This window comes from Artibeus jamaicensis, unplaced genomic scaffold (genome assembly GCF_021234435.1).
Source record: "Artibeus jamaicensis isolate MK-2021 breed Jamaican fruit bat unplaced genomic scaffold, CSHL_Jam_final scaffold_612, whole genome shotgun sequence".
Lineage (NCBI taxonomy): Eukaryota > Metazoa > Chordata > Mammalia > Chiroptera > Phyllostomidae > Artibeus > Artibeus jamaicensis.
This window is the reverse complement of record NW_026522049.1, coordinates 13,011,684-13,030,289: the sequence shown is the minus strand read 5'-3', so window position 1 is coordinate 13,030,289 and position 18,606 is coordinate 13,011,684. Positions and strand designations below refer to the sequence as shown.

The 18,606-nt window shown below is 49.1% G+C and overlaps 1 protein-coding gene across 1 annotated transcript in view; it reads left to right on the top strand.

The window, feature by feature from the left end:
• Positions 1 to 18,606, top strand: part of UBE3A (ubiquitin protein ligase E3A) — a 64,443-nt gene that overhangs the window by 29,128 nt on the left and 16,709 nt on the right. The window contains exons 5-6 of the mRNA XM_053658843.1: positions 5,080 to 5,384; positions 7,707 to 8,968. Coding sequence (XP_053514818.1) covers positions 5,080 to 5,384; positions 7,707 to 8,968 — 1,567 coding nt within the window. The remainder of the gene's footprint in view (positions 1 to 5,079; positions 5,385 to 7,706; positions 8,969 to 18,606) is intronic.

Genomic DNA, 18,606 nt, shown 5'->3' with positions numbered 1-18,606 from the left:
GAGGTAGCATCGGGCCCTCGGTGCCCAGGCCCTGGGGGTCCCTTTCCTGCCAAAAAGGCTGGCACTGGGCCCTTTGCCAGGGGAACCTCTCTGAAAAACGATAGCAGGGCCACAGTGTCCCTCAGTGTTTTATTTGGAGAACACTGCAGCCAAGTGGAAAGGATTTTACCGGGCGCCCCGTAGGCCCACCACCCGGGGCCTCCCGTGACTGCTGACCCCGCTCTGCCACAGTCCCGGAACCCCCTGTCTTTAGCGCGTCTCAGGGCCAGGTGCCGATGGTGGCACCTCTCCCTAAGGAGAGAGCACATTCTACAGGGTCTGGGGCAGGTTTCCTGGGGCGGCTCCGGCCTCCGCATGTGATCTCTTCTACAGCACGTTTATTCATAGGGCTGGGTCACTGACTCGGTCACGGACCTGAGATAAATAAAGGGGAAGTACTGCCTTGTAAATGAGTAAGTACTTTTTTAAGTGTCTGCTTTAACTTTGGGAACTCGCTCCCCTAAAAGGTCTCACTGGGTATTCATTACTGACTCTGTGGGAAAAGCATCCTTTTTTTAACAAATCTACGTGATTATTAAGTACTTTGTTTTTAGATGGTAAGACGAGCCAGTGAGAGGTGAGATGACAGGAAGCGTGGCCTGGCCCCTCTCCTGGTGCGTGGTTAGGAAGGGGAGACTCCGAGTCACCGCACTTCGTCTTTTCTCTTCTCTCCCTCTGTCTCTACCCCCCCCTTCCTTTTTTCCCTTTAATTACACAGGACATAACACAAAATAGCGCCCCTGTTTTACCATAAAATCATAAGCCTGTCGTTCTGGAACATGACAACATCATACTCAGGCACACCCTGGGTCGTTTGAAGTGGAATGTTCGAATTAAAACTATACACTGTCACACCCGTGTGATCATTCTGTCCACAACGACGCTGCCGCAGGTCTTCCTCTGGCCAGGCCCAGTGTGGCGGAAGGCCCACGTGCTGCCGCACTGGTGTGCCGAGGGGGAGGCCTCGCGGTCACATGGAAGTGTCCCGGGAGGGCACAGAGCGTGGCTCTAAATTAAGGCGCGGGGAACTTTCCGTGAGGGCCAGGTGGCATTTATTTCGGGCTCCGCAGGCTGTGCAGCGTCTGCCCAGCTGCTCAGTTCTGCTGCTGGCGTGTGGACGCAGCCGCAGACAATTCAGGGAGGAGTGAGCGTGGGCACTGATATGTAAAGCTTACATACTTGTCCCATGTCACAGAATGTTCTTTTCCTGACCGTCTCAGCCACTTAAAGTTGTGCAGGCCATTCTTGGCTTGCGGGCTCTGCAAAGAGGGTGGCCAGTTGGGCCCCACCCTGTGATCCCCTGCTGTGTGGGGATTGACCTCCTGCAAGTCGTCGGCCACGCTGTCCTTGGTAGTAAGTAGGGAGCACGCTGGCTGCTCAGAGGCCTTCACACGCTTTGAACTTGGCAGGGACACAGAACTGTGCATAGCTAGTTTAAGGTCCGTGGGGGTGAGGAAAAGGGAAAAACAGTTACTGTGCTGACCCCCTGGGTGAAGGGAGAGTTCGGCGTGGCCTCCTGTCAGTCCTATCCAAGTGGGACTGCCGGTTCCACGTGTGGGGCTGGGAAGCAGGTCACCAGGTCATCCTGTCCCCTGCCTGGGGGCCAGCTCCCCAGAATGTATCACAAGCTGGGTTTTGTTGTCCGGCCTGGGTTTCCATCTCTTGTTTAGATGTGTGGCTTGTCACATGACCGCTGAGAGCATCAGCAGAGTGAGGGTGAACGCGCCGATTCACAGGCTTGGGAGGGTGGGGCTTGCTCTGTGCCAGGCAGTCTCCTGGGCACTTTATGTCGCAGACTCACCAAATCCGCTGCTGGCCGGGGCACTTCCCCTGTGCGGCCTCATCTTAGGAGGAGGCAGTGAAGGCACAGAAATGTGAAGGAGCTTGTTGAAGGTCGCGGAGTCCCTGCGTGGCCGATCTGGCACATACACGTGGCAGCCTGGCCTCTGAGTGGGAGCTCCATGCTGCCAGCGCCTGGGTCTCCCGTGGCAGGGGCATCTGCAGAGTGCCCGGTGTGCATGCGGTTTGCAGGCGAGTCGCAGACCCGACGGCTGCCTGGAGGGCAGTGGGGTGCGTGTGTGACACCAGGCAGCGGGCCTGGGCATGAAATTCGAATCACGGTTTTCCAGAAGTAGTTTTACTTTTTCTCAGTTGCACGTTATTTATGGGATTTTTTTTCATAGAAGTTTTGAGCACTACTGTTGAGAATTATTTAGACAGGCATCAGCCTCGGTGAGAAGGTGCAGGAGGAACGACATGGGTGGTGGAGCCAGAGGGCGCCCGGACTCCTGTGCTTGCCCGGCCCTGCTCTCACCTTGGCGTGAGCGTGGCTGTGTGATTTGACCTCTTGGTTCCATGTCCTCTCTTGGCTGTGGACTGCAGATACTCATCGGAGTTGGGGCTCAACGCGATAACCTAGGTCAGGGTGTCAGTGGTGTGTCTCAGATGTCATCGGGCATTCCGTAGACGGTGCTGCCTCGCTCACCGCTCTGTGGCGTGGAGTGGCCAAAGTGGGGGGTGGAAAGGAGAGTCGAGGCCGAGCAAACGGGCCCGTTCAGGGTCCGAGAGCTGTGGGCGGGCGGGGGGCACGGGCGTCCTTTCCCCCGGTCCTCTGATTTCTCTCTCCGCTCCCAGGCCCTCCGTCCCGCTCTCCCGTGTGCATTACGCATGTGGCTGGGTTTTTCTTTTCTTTTTAGGACAAAACCTGGCATTTTTATTAGAAAATTAGCTACAGTGTTTTGGTATTTTGATTTTTGGTGATTGATTTTTCAAAAATCATGTGGGCAATTTAGGAAACCTTGAGGCCATTTAATCATGTCTATGAAGTTTTAAAACCAACTAACATTTTTTCTGTTCATGTTTATTAATTGCAAGTAGCATTTAATATGCAAGTAGAATGTTTATCGTAAAAGAAATCAATTAGAAGGAGAAAGATACAAGAGTTTGAAACCAAACCCCATTCAGTTACATTATTCAGAGCAGCACAGCTACCAACACGTGGAACTGGCTTCATCCCACACCTACTGGCTGTAACTGGCTCATCAGTCAGCAATGTGTGCAGAAAACTGGTCCCTGCCCAGTTCCAGTCAAGGCAATTTTCTTCCCATTGTGTAAATGGCAGTCACTTAAGTCATCATATGTCATTGGGCATGGGGATTTTTTTCAGACTTCATAGAAACAATGCATTTTTGCAAAATTGTTCAATGATTTCCCACCAGTGGCTTCTATCATGTGTATGGTTCATTCTCTGATCCACTTTGGAGACTTTCGATACTCACACTTTTTGGTGTTCATACGTCTCCCACAGCCAGGAGCCCACGCCTGTGCAGGGTCTCAGCGGAGGGCGCTCCTGCAGTTTGGGAGCCGTGGGCTGCGGCCTCCCCTTCCGTCCAGAAGGACGCCTAGTGGGGCGTCCGTCTGCCGGGGCCTCTCTTCCTCTTCCTCTTCCTCTCCGTGCTGACCCTTTACTATTTTGCATAGAAATATACCTAGAGCAGTAACTACAAATGGGCTTATGTATAGCTACATATAGTAATATATCTCTTAAGTCAAGTTTACATAGTTTTTGTGTTGGGGGGGCAGGTTTTCTTTTCTCTCTTCTTGCATGCAGTGAGTGGTAAATCTGCATGGAATATCTGAAAAATACAAATACCAGGATGACTACAACGTGTTTGCAATATTACTTTTTGTCACCTTGATAGCTGAGAGACAAAGTCCAACTTTTGAGGAAAAATTAAACTTACTAATGTCCCCTCTCCTTATTTACCGCTTATTTGCCTTCTTGTGAGTTGTTTATTTGTCGAGATTAACAAGATGTATCTCACAATTAACAAGATGCAAGACTTTAATGCCTGTTGCCTTTACATCCTGCGTAGTAGTAAGATACTCGAGGGAACAGTTGGAGAATTTGGTGAAGTTTTTTTTATGGTTTCGATTCTTTGTAATTTTTTCCCTATGCATGTGACCATGGGAATAGAGGGAGTAGCTGCGAATCACTTCTCCAGATGCAGTGGTTACTGTGCCCGACTTCTGGAGCTCCCATGTCAGATACAGGCGCAGACACCTACGAGCAGATTAGCTGTAGAGGTGGAGAATGTGGCCCAGCTTCTGCTTGACGAAATACGTGACCCCTTCTTCACTGTCCTTTCTTGCTCTGCTGGGACAGTATAATGGACCGTTAGTCTGCCTACTGGAAATTCACAAAGGAAGAGGGATGAATATAAGGTATTTCATGTTGCTGTGACATGAGATTAATGAGGAGAGTGTTTTTTAGAAACAATTTTATCGATTGTGCTATTACAGTTCTATTTTTCTCGTTTATTCCCCTCTGCCCTGCATCCCCCCCCCCACCGGCCTCCCTTCCCCTCAGTTCGTGTCCATGACTCGTACATTCAAGTTCCTTGGCTTCTCCCATTCTCATATCATTCCTAACCTCCTCCTGTTTTGTACCTGCCATTTATGCTTCGTATTCCCTGTACCTCTCTCCCCAGTGAGGTTCTAACAACACATCTTTGGTTCAAGATTGTGTGATAGCACAGTATTGGATGTTTCATTTATAAATTTATTTTTAAATCCCCCATCTGGCAGATAATTGGGGGGGAGAAGGCATGTTTTTTGCCAGGTGAAAGTTCTGTGTTAACTATAAAGCAGGCATTTAACGCACTGCTGAACGAGAATGGGGACTATGCAAAGGAAAGCTGGGTTGACACTTGAAATAGACTCTCGTTTTCTTAATTTTCATTCTTAAAGTGATAAAGTACTAAATGTCGTAGCTGACCACCTGGTGATTTTCCTAATCAGTTTAACTCCATTTACCATCCAACAAGCCTCCCACCCTTTAAACAAAAGGACAGGGTATTCCATTGACATGATTTGGGGCAGCATCGCAGCACCTTGGGAACTAGTGATCGCATCGTCCCCCGGTTTGGAGGGCCCAGGCTCCCTCGTCAGTGCTTGGCTAACTTGCTGGTTGAAACCTGAGGAGCCGTGTCCCCGGGCGGCTCACTAATCTCTGTGCTTGTTGTTTGAATGTCTGGACAGGAAGCGAGCAGCTGCAAAGCACCTAATAGAACGCTACTACCACCAGTTAACCGAGGGCTGTGGGAATGAGGCCTGCACGAATGAGTTTTGTGCTTCCTGTCCATCTTTCCTCCGTATGGATAACAATGCAGCCGCTATTAAAGCCCTCGAGCTTTATAAGATTAACGCAAAACTCTGTGATCCTCACCCCTCCAAGAAAGGAGCCAGCTCGGCCTACCTCGAGAACTCGAAAGGCGCTGCCAACTCCTGCTCTGACGTGAAAATGAACAAGAAGGAGGGACTGGCAGCACGGAATGATTTCAAAGGTGAGAGGCTTCGTCTCTGCTGGGGAGTTTGTGACCGGGGCCAGACGGGAGGTTTCGGTGCAGTGGGCGGGTTCTGCTTGTGTGTCGTGTCTGATCGTGTGGCTTCAGGACATGATAGCATAGTGTAGCTGGGTTCTGTTTGTTTGTTTTTAAGATTTTATTTTATTTTTAGAAAGGGGGGAAGGGAGGGAGAGAGAGGGAGAGAAACATCACTGTGTGGTTGCCTCTCATGCACCCCCAGCCATGGACCTGGCCTGCAGTCCCAGCATGTGCCCTGACTGGGAATCGAACCAGTGATCCTTTGGTTCACAGGCCGGCGCTCAGTCCACTGAGCCACACCAGCAAGGGTGGAACTGGGTATTTTAATGGTGATATAGGACAACTAATAATTGAGTCAGTGATTTCATTATGTTTCCCTGTTCTGATGGTTTCTTATTAGGACAGTTTCTTTGTTCATGGGTTCAATGGAACTTTGAAATATTTTCCATTAGGAAAAGTATATTAAGTGGTAGTTAAGCTGCTAAGCCTGTTGGAACATCGGAGCAGCTGGGCGAGGCGTCTGGTGTGGGTTGCTGCCCCAGCACTGTGCGGCGGCGGAGGAGAAAGGAGAGAGGGGGCGGTCTCCTGTGTCTGAAGGCCGGGGAGCTGGGGGAACCCGCCATAGCTCCCTGACCACACTTCTCGGTTTCCCTCCAGCGCCCTCTGCCCCTGGAGGGTGTGGGCAGGCGCTCGCTGCCGGAGCCAGCGCCTGCCCAGCCGCAGTCTGTACCCAGGCCTGGCTTTGTTCTCTAGACAGCACTGGGTTCCCAGTTGGAACCGTTTTTTGTTTTGTTTTGTTTTTAAATCCTCAACTCCAAGCTTCCCCTCAGTGAAGGTGATCGGTGCCAGGAACAAGGTGATTGAATTTCTGAATGACCGACCGGGCTCGGGCCTCCCGACAGTGGCTGAGTTTTAAAGAGGACGGTTTCCGTGCGGGGTGCGGAGGAGTCAGGGAATGCCGCTGAGCCTCTGAGCGCGTCATTTCCGTCGGGTTGACACCCATCAGTGACATGGAGTTGCATTGGAGCGCGTGTTCTTGCCACAGTAAAGCTGTGTTTGTGGCTTGAGACAGTTTCCCCGCCATAAACGTGTGGTTCTGTTGTGTGAATGAGACCCACACCGAGGTGAGGAGGGGAACGCTGTTAATATACGTGACGTGAAAGTCGCTTTGCCATGTCACAGCCCTTTCCCCAGCAAGCATGCGCCCCGGGTGGCAGGGCCGAGTGTTGCACGCCTGATGGAAGCTGGCCGTCAGGGACCCAGGCGTAGTTCGCTTGCTTGCGGCTGTGCACTTCGAGTTCACGTGTACCCGTGTCAGGTATATTAGTGAAGCTCCATATGTGAAATTCTCGAGCGCTGCCTTGCATTGGCGGTTGTCCTCCCTCAGTCAGCTGAGCACGGGGTGTGGCGGCCGGTCACCGAAGGTTCCGTAGCCTCTTGGTGGATGTAGCCATAGCGGCCCTGCCGTCTCTGTGGTTCCCAGAGCTCAGGAGCGTCCTCTCGTGAGCCCACAGGAGACAGGCGTGGCCGGGAGCGCGGACCTCCAGAGGCCGGGACTGTGGGCCCAGGGCGGAGGGGAAGCAGGTTTTGCGGACAACACAGCAGTCTGCCGCGCTCGTCTGCGCACAGGCCACGTTCTTCGCACGCTGGTGTGCATGTGGTTCTTGACTCCTTCCTGGCACTCTGTGAGGTCGCTGCCAGTGTCTGCCAGCCTGGGAGCGTACGGGGACAGGCTGTCCTTCTTGATCACCCGCGGGGTGTGCACCTTGGAAGGAACTGAAAGGGAGGTTTGGAGGGGACGAGCTAGGCGTCACTACGCAGGAAAGGAGGACAGGAGCGGTTTCTGCCAGGACACCGAGGAGCCTCCCCTCAGAGCTCACCTTCCTGGTCCTGAGTGCAGGGCAGTGGGGTCAGCGGGAGTGTCCCTGCCCCGGAGCAAGGTTGTAGGCGGCGTCTGGCGATGACCGGCATGTCCTGTCTAAGCACGTGTGTTCACAAGTATGGTGAGTGTGAAAGCGTTTGAGCCCGTTACGGGATGGGTGTGAGTGAAAGAATGTAAAAGGTGAGTGAGTTGTTTGCTGCTAGCAGTTGAGGGAGAAACAGGTAAGCGTGATGTTTCGTTGGATCCAGGTGTTAGATGCTTGTTAAAAAGGGTTGTAAGCTGTACATGGTACTGAATGTAAAGCAGTTGGCTCTTTTACTTTTCCCTAGAACTTACTAAAATGAAATACACATACATATATTCTGAAAAGTAAATGTCCTCTTTCTTCCTGTAATTTTCAGATGTGACTTACCTAACAGAAGAAACAGTGTACGAAATCCTGGAATTATGTCGAGAGCGAGAGGACTACTCCCCTCTGATCCGCGTCATCGGGCGCGTGTTCTCGAGCGCCGAGGCGCTGGTGCAGAGCTTTCGGAAGGCCCGACAGCACACCAAGGAGGAGCTGAAGTCCCTCCAAGGGAAGGACGAGGACAAGGATGAGGACGAGAAGGAGAAGGCCGCGTGCTCGGCTGCCGCCATGGAAGACGACTCGGAAGCCTCGTCCTCGAGGAGCAGTGACAGCCCCCCAGGCGACAGCTTGCAGAAGTCAGGCCCCGAGGACGTGTCCGTGGACATCGAGGCCATCAGGAGGGTCTACACCAGGCTGCTCTCCAATGAAAAGATAGAAACCGCCTTTCTCAATGCACTGGTGTACCTGTCCCCCAACGTGGAGTGTGACTTGACGTATCACAATGTGTACTCCCGAGACCCCAACTACCTGAATTTATTCATCATTGTCATGGAGAACAGGAACCTCCACAGCCCTGAGTATCTGGAAATGGCCTTGCCCTTGTTTTGCAAAGCCATGAGCAAGCTCCCCCTGGCAGCCCAGGGGAAACTGATCAGACTGTGGTCAAAGTACAGCGCAGACCAGATTCGGAGGATGATGGAGACATTTCAGCAGCTCATCACATACAAAGTCATCAGCAATGAGTTTAACAACCGGAATCTAGGGAACGAGAGAAATCTAGTCAACGACGATGACGCCATCGTTGCTGCTTCGAAGTGCTTGAAAATGGTTTACTATGCAAACGTCGTGGGCGGGGAGGTGGACACCAACCACAACGAGGAGGACGACGAGGAGCCCATCCCCGAGTCCAGCGAGCTGACGCTGCAGGAGCTGCTGGGGGACGAGAGGAGGAACAAGAAGGGCCCGCGCGTGGACCCGCTGGAGACCGAGCTTGGCGTGAAGACCCTGGACTGCCGGAAACCACTCATCCCTTTCGAAGAGTTTATCAACGAGCCACTGAATGATGTTCTAGAGATGGATAAGGATTACACCTTTTTCAAAGTAGAAACCGAGAACAAATTCTCTTTTATGACTTGCCCCTTTATACTGAATGCTGTGACAAAGAACTTGGGGTTGTACTATGACAATAGAATTCGCATGTACAGTGAGCGGAGAATCACTGTCCTCTACAGCTTAGTTCAAGGGCAGCAGCTGAACCCGTACTTGAGGCTCAAGGTCAGACGCGACCATATCATAGATGACGCGCTCGTCCGGGTAAGTCGGGCTGCTGCTGAAAGTCGGAGCTGGGTGCAGTCGGTGCCTGCATGTTGTGACGCGGCCCCGTGTGCGCATTCTACAGGCGATCCTTTAAAACTGTTAAGGGACAGGGGAACATGTGGCCTTTTTTGGGGTGACGCTCGTTAATAAAATTACATAGGTCTCAGGGTACAGCTCTGTGATGCACCGTCTGTGCACTGTATGGTGTGCCCACCTTTCCAAGTGAGGGCACCTTTGGGCTTTTTTCTTTTAATTTTTTTAGAGAGATTTTATTTATTTGTTTTAGACAGGGAGGGGAAGGGAAGGAGGTAGGGAGAGAAAAACATCACTGTGTGGTTGCCTCTCGCGTGTCCCCCACTGGGGACCTGGCCTACAACCCAGACATGTGCCCTGACTGGGAATTGAACTGGTGACCCTTTCATTCTCAGGCTGGTGCTCAATCCACTGAGCCATACCAGCCAGGGCTCCTTTGAACATTTTTAAAATTGCAAATGTGAGTGTTACATGTTAGTTGTTTTTGTCTAGCTTCATTGGTGTGTTCCACAAAGTACTGCTTTATATTGATCCCCCTTCTTTGATAAAGAGTAGATTCTATAAATCTTGACAACTAACCCCAAAGTGTCCCTGGTCAGGAGAGAAGGGGGTGCTGGGGAAAGGCCGAGCGCAGCCCGGGGTGCGGAGGGAGGCAGCAGTGCGTGTGTCCGTGAGTCTCGGCCGGAGCAGCGCACCGGAGGCCACGGCACACGTGGGTGTGCCGCCCAGACCTCCCCGCGTGAGGTCCCGGCCGTGCGACTGCTTGCCAGGTCCTCCTGGGTCACTCGAGCGTCCCTGTGTGGCGCCGCCCAACGGGGGTCGTTTGTCCCCTCTTACATACCCACACGGGCCCCTCGGGACCTCAGAGTTGGTGGGACTTCTGGGAAAAGAGCAGCTACTTCAGGAATCTTGCAGTTTAGGGCGTCAGTCTCCTTCACCCCGGTCCAGGGCGGCCGCGCAGGAGGAGACCGGGGGCACTGGCAGCCGCCTTGTAGCACCGGTTCCCCACGCGGGTTTCCCTGCTTGTTCCTTCCCCCACAGAAAATAAGAATTTCAATGCCCTATTTAAGAAGGTGGGCCTGGCTGGAAAGCAGAACCCAGTCACCATCCGTTATGACAAAATTTGCATTTGTCGTAGGGCACTGGGTCACAGAGTGTTACTGTATCTGTAACAGTAGATGGATCGCTCTGGCATTGCTACCTCATCATCAGTTTCAGGTGGAGTTAGTTCACTGTCCGCTCAGACTGAGAGGCAGTCAGTCTTCCATACTAACAAAGGAGAAGAACCCCGCACCATGGACGGGGGGGGGAATACGGGCACTGAACTCTAAATAAGCCCTTGCTTACTTTCTGGTGCCTCTTCATTTGCACCGGTTGGGCTCCAGCTTATGTGCGCACGTATGGACGCAGTGAGTCGTGATCGGGCAGCTCGTTGGGATGCAGGGCGCGGCGGGTCTGGCCGGGTGGGGGGCTTCGTGGGAAGTGTGTGGGGCCTCTGAACTTCCACTGTCGCGGCAGACACCACATCCCCGAGCCGCACGCTGTGCGTCTGCCCTAGGGCTGGGTCCTGTCCCTGGCTCCCAGCTGCGGCCGTGTCTCTCCTCGGGAGAGCAGTGGCATTACTCTGTGTGAGTCAACCCAGAGGTTGAAGAAGTTGTGTGCCGTGTGAATGTCTTTCTGCTCCTGAATCTGCTCGGCCTTGTCGTCCTCCCCTCCACTAGTAAAGCAAAGTGAGGGGCCCATGAAAGGCTGGGTGCTTTTTTTCTGCCTTACTCTGACTTTTAAACTATCTCCTGGGGTTTTGAGGAAGCAGCTGTTTTGGTTTTCAAGGACTCCCCTTTGTGAGCTTTTAAATAAATGTGCCGGGTTTTTACATACATATATAATTTTTTAAATTTACTTTTAGAGAGAGGGGAGGGGAGGGAGAGAGGGAGAGAAACATCCGTGTGTGGTTGCCCCTTATGTAGCCCCCACTGGGGACCTGGCCTGTAACCCAGGCACATGCCCTGACTGGGAATCGAACTGGTGACCCTTTGGTTTGCATCCTGTGCTCAATCCACTGAGCCACACCAGCCAGGGCTGCAGGTTGTTTTTTTTTTTAAGTGAGTTCTGTGTGATTAAGTCAGAACTCAGTGTGGTGTGACCTGCTGTCAGTGCGCACTCGATGTCTCTGAACTTGAGCATCCCCGGTCCCCCAGGCGGCCCCGGCGCAGTGGCAGCTGGCCGAGCCAGAGAGCGGTCCTGCTGGTGGGCTTACTCGGCCAGCCCGGCTCCCGTCTCCTGTCTCCCTCCCCCCCACCTTTTTTTTTTTAAATAATGCAATGTGAGAAGATTAAAGAATAAGTATCACAAGAGGTCTTGGGAGTCAAATTGATAATTGCCTTTTTTTTTTTTTTAATTCCTAGCAGGGTATTAAAGTCATAGTATTTTAGTAACAGAACATAGTTGAAGATCAGCCTCTCATGTGGACTTCAAAAGTGCTGATGGATTTTAAACATCTTAGTCCCCAGGGATCTACTTGGTTATTTCACAGCCGCCTCCTTTACTTCCTGTCCCGGTTTGGCAGGCAGACCTACTGACCACTTTCCTAGGATATCTTCATTGTGAACTACAGTGTGGGGTCGGGAAGACAAGAGGGGAGTGAGGAATCTCGCAGTGAGCTTAATTCAGGAGCTGGGGGGTGCCTCGGAATTCAGGGCCCGTTCTTTCCAAGTGAAGCCCAGGGAGCGGTCGGTGGCCACACCCAGGGTCCGGCACAGAAAGCGCCCCTTTTTATTACAGAGTCTTTCATTAAAGGCTCAGGAGCATGTCTCTCTGCAGCATAACCCTACCACGCTGAAGCACGCCATGTAACATTTTACATGAGGTGTTCAAAAATAAAACTGTATTATCACACTCACGCTATGTCCCTGCCAGCCACACTCAAGCAGGTGGTCCTGCTGCTGGGTGCTGCGTACGACCCTCTGAACAGGTTTGCTGTTGGATCTGGTGTTTCAGCGACGGTGGTGAGACCGACTAGCTTAGAAGAGGGGGGTGGGGAATAATGGCGATTCAGAGGGTTTTTGTTTGTCTTTAACACGTTTACTGCAGTCATGTGCCATGTAGCAAATTGTTCCCACTGGGGTTCTTAGCAGAACTGTCTTGGATGGCAACTGAGGAATTAGTGTTTTTACTGTATCTTATTGAACCTAAGACCGATTGTAGGACATACTGTTGTTTTATTACTACGAAAAAAAGAAAACTGCCGTCAGTTGTATGGTGTGTCCTGATTTCAGAGATGTTGGAATGTGCAGAGAAAAGTGAACTTTAGTATCAGTGAAATAGGAAATGTAAATTGTCCCTGCACAGAGTTAGCTCAGAGTCTTTTCAGAACTACCCCAGACCCTGAAGTCCCCAGAACTGATTTTCACAACTGGAGACAGTCCTAAGGTGATGAAGTTTTTACAGGATTTTACTCCTTGTAAGAACATCTTTTTGTGTGCCCTTTTTAAAAGTGCATAGTCATTTTTCTTAGACAACATGTTCTCAAGGGAAAGAATGTGTAAGAAAAACTTTAATTACTTTTTATGCTAGGAGATTGAGGTGCAAGCATCCTGGAGAGGGCAGTGTTTGCCATCTGGGAGGTGCCCCTGACTCCTTCACATCTGAAGGGGAACTTTGTTCCAAAAAAAGGAAAACCCAAACCAACCAAGGTTCTGGCCTGTAGATACTCAAACCAGGGGCTCTGGTGTGGCTCCTAGGAGTCTGCACCTCGGGGAGTGCCCCTGGTGTGCCAATGGAGCCGGACCACAAAGCCGTAGTGGGGAGATGGCCGTGGGCACATGTACCACTTCTGGAGGCCACACAAGAGTGTGCTTGGGGCGCCTGGAGGCTGCTGTCAGAGGGTGACTGAGGACCGCAGGTGGAGGGTGGGGCTCGTGGTGGCGTCAGGCTGAGTGCAGATGAGTCAGGGCCTCAGTCCCAGAATCTGGAGTGGACATGGAAGGCCCAAAGAAATGGCTCAGAGGCAGAACTGGCCAGGAAAGTTCCACCCAGGGGCTCTGCTCAGAATCCCTCACCCAGCCCCCAGCACCTCCCTTGGCAAGTAGACACCCCGAGTTATAGTTGAAAACACTACTTGGTACTTGGGTCTTGTTTATCGACTCACCCGCGGTGCTTTCAGAATAAGATAATGCGGAGCTGCTCTGGGTGTAGTTAGTGTGTTACATGGTCGCTCTGTGGTGCTCCATGTGGTGGCCATTTACTGTTCCTCACGCTTATTCTAATTGAAAGTAGGAACTTTGTGTCCCATTTCTGCCCTCAGAGTAGAACAAGAGAATGAACTAGACGTACGTACATTCTTAGCACCATACAGTAATTCTGAACAGTGATGCTCACCAAACTCCTCAGTATCACATGTGAGGAAAGTGAAACATGGAGGTTCCGGCCTGCGTAGGATGTTAGTGGCAGAATTGGGAGACCTCTGGGATTTCAGATATAAGAAACTTGGCTTCATAGAGAAATGAAAACATTACGTGTAGAAATCCTGTTCTGGTCTTCAGTTGGAACCCCATCACTAGCAGAGTGTGTGACAGAGTCCCAAGTCTAGTACGTAACTCGTGACCTCGTCCAGCCCTTCCCAGGGGTCCCAGGTGTTCTTTGGTCTCCAAGAGGCCATTGCATCTCAGTGGCGCCCTTAAGCTTTGATAGCATCAAGGACTTTTTTCCAGCTGCTTATGAGGATGGATTTGACTCGCATAATAGCCAGAATACTGTTATATTTTAAACGCTGGGGTTTTCCTTTTGACTCTCGTAAATATGGCTAGTGTATTTTTTTAAATTTACCTTTGTGGGGGGGAAGAGAGGGAGAGAAACATCAGTGTGAGGTTGCCTGTCTCGTACCCCTACTGGGAACCTGGCCCACAGCTCAGGCCTGTGCTCTGACTGGGGATTGAACCAGTGACTTCCTCATTCACAGCCACACTGAATCCACTGAGCCACACCAGCCGGGACTGGCAACTGTATATTTATATTGAGCTATCATCCTCTCCACCTGATTCTGGGAATTTTTTTAAAAAGTGGCCTTTGTAGGATTTCATCATCATGGCCACTTAAAGTTTAGAAATTAGAAATAATTTTATTCAACAAGTGATGAAATCAGGAATCATCATATGAGGAAGGGTGGTCACTGCACCCAGCCTGCTGTTTTGGTTTCCCTGGTATCTGTCATCTTGCCTGTCTTCACAGTAAAGCAAGACAAAGTGTACCCAGCTCGCAGAAAAGCTACAGACAAAATTCAAGGTGTACATGTTTTATTAGATGAGTTCAGTTCAAGGATGCATGCAAATTCTTTTTCAGAATGTTCATTGACACACACTTTTCCACTTTCTGAATATACTGCATTTGAGACAGCTTTTGATTTTGAAAAGTCAGTTTTAAGTGGTATGTATTTATTAATAAAATGATATATTGATACCTTTACAATTCTTTAATCTCCAGTTGAACAGTGGGTTTACAGTGGTTATTTTTAAGGGAAATGAAAATAGTCCTACATAACTTTATCAGATAGCCTTTACCAGAACACTTACTGCTAAGTTTATTGTACACACGATGCTACAATTAAAAGTAATTTTTTTTAAAGATAGGTTACCCCCCGGAACTGTAAGTGATGGGAGTATTTTTCAAATCACTTTTTACATACTTACATTTCAATAATCCCCATTCTAAAACTAACACATAATTAGCATAAAACATTAAGACAAAGGAAAACAAAAATAAAAATTGCTCATAATTTCAGAAAAGGCTGCTCATCACCAGTGACAGGGAGTGAACCACAGCCACCCGGGTCACGTCTCTGCCCTTCCAGTTTCCCACTCCGACTGGGGCGGGGGGACGACCGACCCCCCAAGGCTGTGGCGGACACTCAGTGAGAAGCATGTGCGCTGCTTGGAACAGTGCCCGGCCTCTCGGTGCGTGGTCAGTACTGGGACCTTTTCCTACCACTGCCCGAGTTGTTTCCTTTTAAAAAGCCTGAGAAACATTTCAGAACCGTTAGACTAAAAGTAACAATAACAAGAGCTGATTCTTATATGACACTGTACAGGAGATTCTTCTAATAAGCACTTAATGTATCAACACAGTATATAATTTATCAATATGTAATGATGCTCATTTTAGTTAACACTAGAGCAAAGAGAAAATCATATTTATGATTATCACAGACATACTGCCTTGGACCCTTTGGTCCCTGCATTGGTGGGAATGTCAGGCCTGCAGTGTTTCACTTAGTATGAAGGTCAGTGGGCTTTTGCCGTCCTATGAGGTGGCTCCGGCCGAGGGAGGTCTAGGACTCAGGGCCTCTGAATCCCGGGGGACTGCCCACCAAACCTTTCACAGTTATCGGTCCCAGTAACAGAGGTCGGGTCCCTCTCTTCCATGTGGGTGAGGAGGAGCTGTAGGAAGCTTCCTGTATCAGACGGTCATTTTGGTCTCAGAGACCATGGCATCTGATGAGCATCATAAGGGTGTAAGGAAGGCCGTGTATGACCATTGACTCACACCCTTCAATGCCCAGGCGGGAGGCTGGCCTGACCGGCGAGGTGTATTGGAGCTACAATGGAAATTTAGATGGTCCCCACGGTCCTTACATTGTCTGGAATTCTCCAAGTTTCTATCTGAAATTATTTTTCCCCCCAAGGTTATTTTCAAAACTTGAGACTGCGCTCTAAAATCACATTTCACATCTTTTATTGGAAGAGCTGAATTGTTTTAAAAGGTAATGAATAGTTCGCGTGTTCGTATATTTTTGTTACACCTTCACCACTTTGCCATATTAAGAGTATTATCCCCTTTTCTTTTGTGGATGAGAAAGCTGAGGCTTCATGGAGTTGCTTGATCAAGTTTGAAGGTTAAAAGTTGTCAGCTGAGACTAGTATGGAGTACCCTGACTCCGCCTGGGCACCGCACTCGCCTGGGCACCGCTCTCTGTCTCAAAACTGAACACCCTGGTGTGGACAGGTGCATGGTGTTCTGCACACATGAGGGACCACCTTGGCCCAAGACACATGTTCTTTAAAGCTAGAGATTCTAAATACATAGAACCAACCACAGAACCCAAAAGTTGATTTCCAGATGATCACTTTGTTCTTAAAAATGTTTCTGTAAGCCCTAGAAAGACATCATTTACATAACATCCAGAACACACGTTTCTGTATGTACCATTGAAGCCAAAGTCCCACGAGCAGTAGATGCCATTTACTGTGTGGGATGCATCCCCCCCCCCATTGTAGGTGGCAAATCACTGAGTTGGCTGGGCTGCCCACTATTGGGTTTTAGACCCTCGAATGTCCAAACTGTTGTTATTCATGTAAAGTCATTATTTTAGGGCTCTTGCCTATTCCAGTGATGTTTGCATTGTTCAGAAATATTTTAAAAATTGTTTGGAATAGCGGCAATAAATTTTGAGCACCCTTAAATATTGTTTTGGCAAAATTTGCAAATTTTTTTCAAGCAGCCAGCAGGCATTTAAAGATGATTTAGCAGTAAGTAAGGTGGATGACCAGTCAGGCATGTTAATAAATTTTAGATATATAAATTGGAGTGTAATTATTTCACATCAGAATCTGGTGTGATTTGATGATTCACCTCATCACATATTCATTATTCTCTAGATATAAGGAAATCAAAGAGGTATAGTTGCAATGATGGAAAGTAGGGTTTGATAATTTGCAAGAAATTGAAGGATATGAGAAAGTAGATGTAAAATGTGTTCTAATCCATAAAAGTGGTAATTTATAATAAGCCTTACAGGAGATCAAGGGCTTCCCCATTTTTAATTAAAATTTTTTTCTTATAAACATCATTCTTTAAAATATTTTATTAATTATGCCATTAGTTTGTTCTATTCCCCCCTTCATTCCCCTCCACCCTACACACCCCCTCCCCCACCATTTCCCCCTTTAGTTTATGACCACGTGTTCTGTACTTCCCATACTATTCTTGCCCTCCCCCCTATCTATTTTCTATCTACTGTCTATGCTACTTATTTTCTGTACCTTCTCCCCCCCCCCACTCCCCTGTTGCTAACCCTCCATGTGATCTTCATTTCTGTGGTTCTTAATAACTGTGAGCTTGCTGTCCTCTCGCTGTTCATCTTTTTTATCTTTTTCTTAGGTAAGTCCTTTTAACATTTCATATAATAAGGGCTTGGTGAGGATGAACTCCTTGAACTTGACCTTATCTGAGAAGCACTTTATCTGCCCTTCCATTCTAAATGAAAGTTTTGCTGGATAGAGCAATCTTGGCTGTACGTCTTTGGATTTCATGACTTGGAATACCTCTTTCCAGCCCCTTCTTGCCTGGAAGGTCTCTTTTGAGAAATCCGCTGACAGTCTGATGGGGACTCCTTTGTAGGTGACTGTCCCCTTATCTCTTGCTGCTTCTAGGATTCTCTCCTTCATTTTAATCTTGGCTAATGTAATGATGATGTGCCTTGGTGTGTTTCTTCTTGGGTCCAACTTCTTTGGGACTCTCTGAGCTTCCTGGATGTCTATTGTCTTTGCCAGATTGGGGAAGTTCTCCTTTATTATTAGTTCAAATAAGTTTTCCACTTGTGGCCATTCCTCTTCCCCTTCTGGTACCCCTATAATTCAGATGTTGGAGCGTTTAAAGATGTCCTGGAGGTTCCTAAGCCTCTCATTTTTTTTGAATTCTTGTTTCTTCATTCTTTTCTGATTGGATGTTTCTTTCCTCCTTCTGGTCCACTCTCTTGATTTGAGTCCCAGTTTCCTTTACATTACTCTTGCTTTCTCTTCATTTCAATTAGTTTAACTTCCATGTTCCTCTAATTTGTGACTAAAATCAACTAGTTCTGTGAGCATCCTGATCAGAAAGTTTGGCTATTTCTTCATCACTTAGATTTATGGGCTCTGAGTTGTTCTTGAGTCATGTTTTGCTGTTCTTGCCTGTTAGTATGAGTGGTGCCTTAAGTGTTCACCAGGGCAGGGCCACCCAGGTTGCTGGTTTTTAACACTGTATGTGGGGAAGGGTCAGAGGGACAGTGGCGGTTCTCTCTGCCACTTCCCACCGCTGGGGCCTGCGCGGTTTGTCTCACTGCTTGCTCCTTCACCAGTTTAACTGTGCGAGAGTGTGTGACCACGGTCTGCCCGCTTCTCCACACCTGGGATCTGCCCACGGCTTTTGGTGCACCTGGATAGCACAGCTGGGTTGGTCTGGTGGATCTTTCCTGTCCAACCCCGCTCTGCTGCTGGTTGTGCCCCTCTTACCGGTTTGGCTGAAGGGCTCGTTGTTAGACTCTCGTGTAGTTCAGTTTTCTTTGGTTTGGCTGCCTTTTTGTTGCTAAAACTTTGTTTTTAAACTTGGTTGTCTGAGAAGGGGAAGTGCTTCCACCAAGCCTCCATCTTGGCAGAAGTCTAATAAAAAAATGTTTATGGCTTAATAGGTATTAAAAATTCTTGTTTTTATTCTTTGAAGTCAAACTTCTACACTGCTGTAATGATTTTAAGTAGTTACGAGTTTTGCTGACTTCTATGTCCTAACGCTATAACCCGACTTTCTTACGTAGGTAACAGAAAAGCTGATTCTGATATGCTCATTTCCTAAAA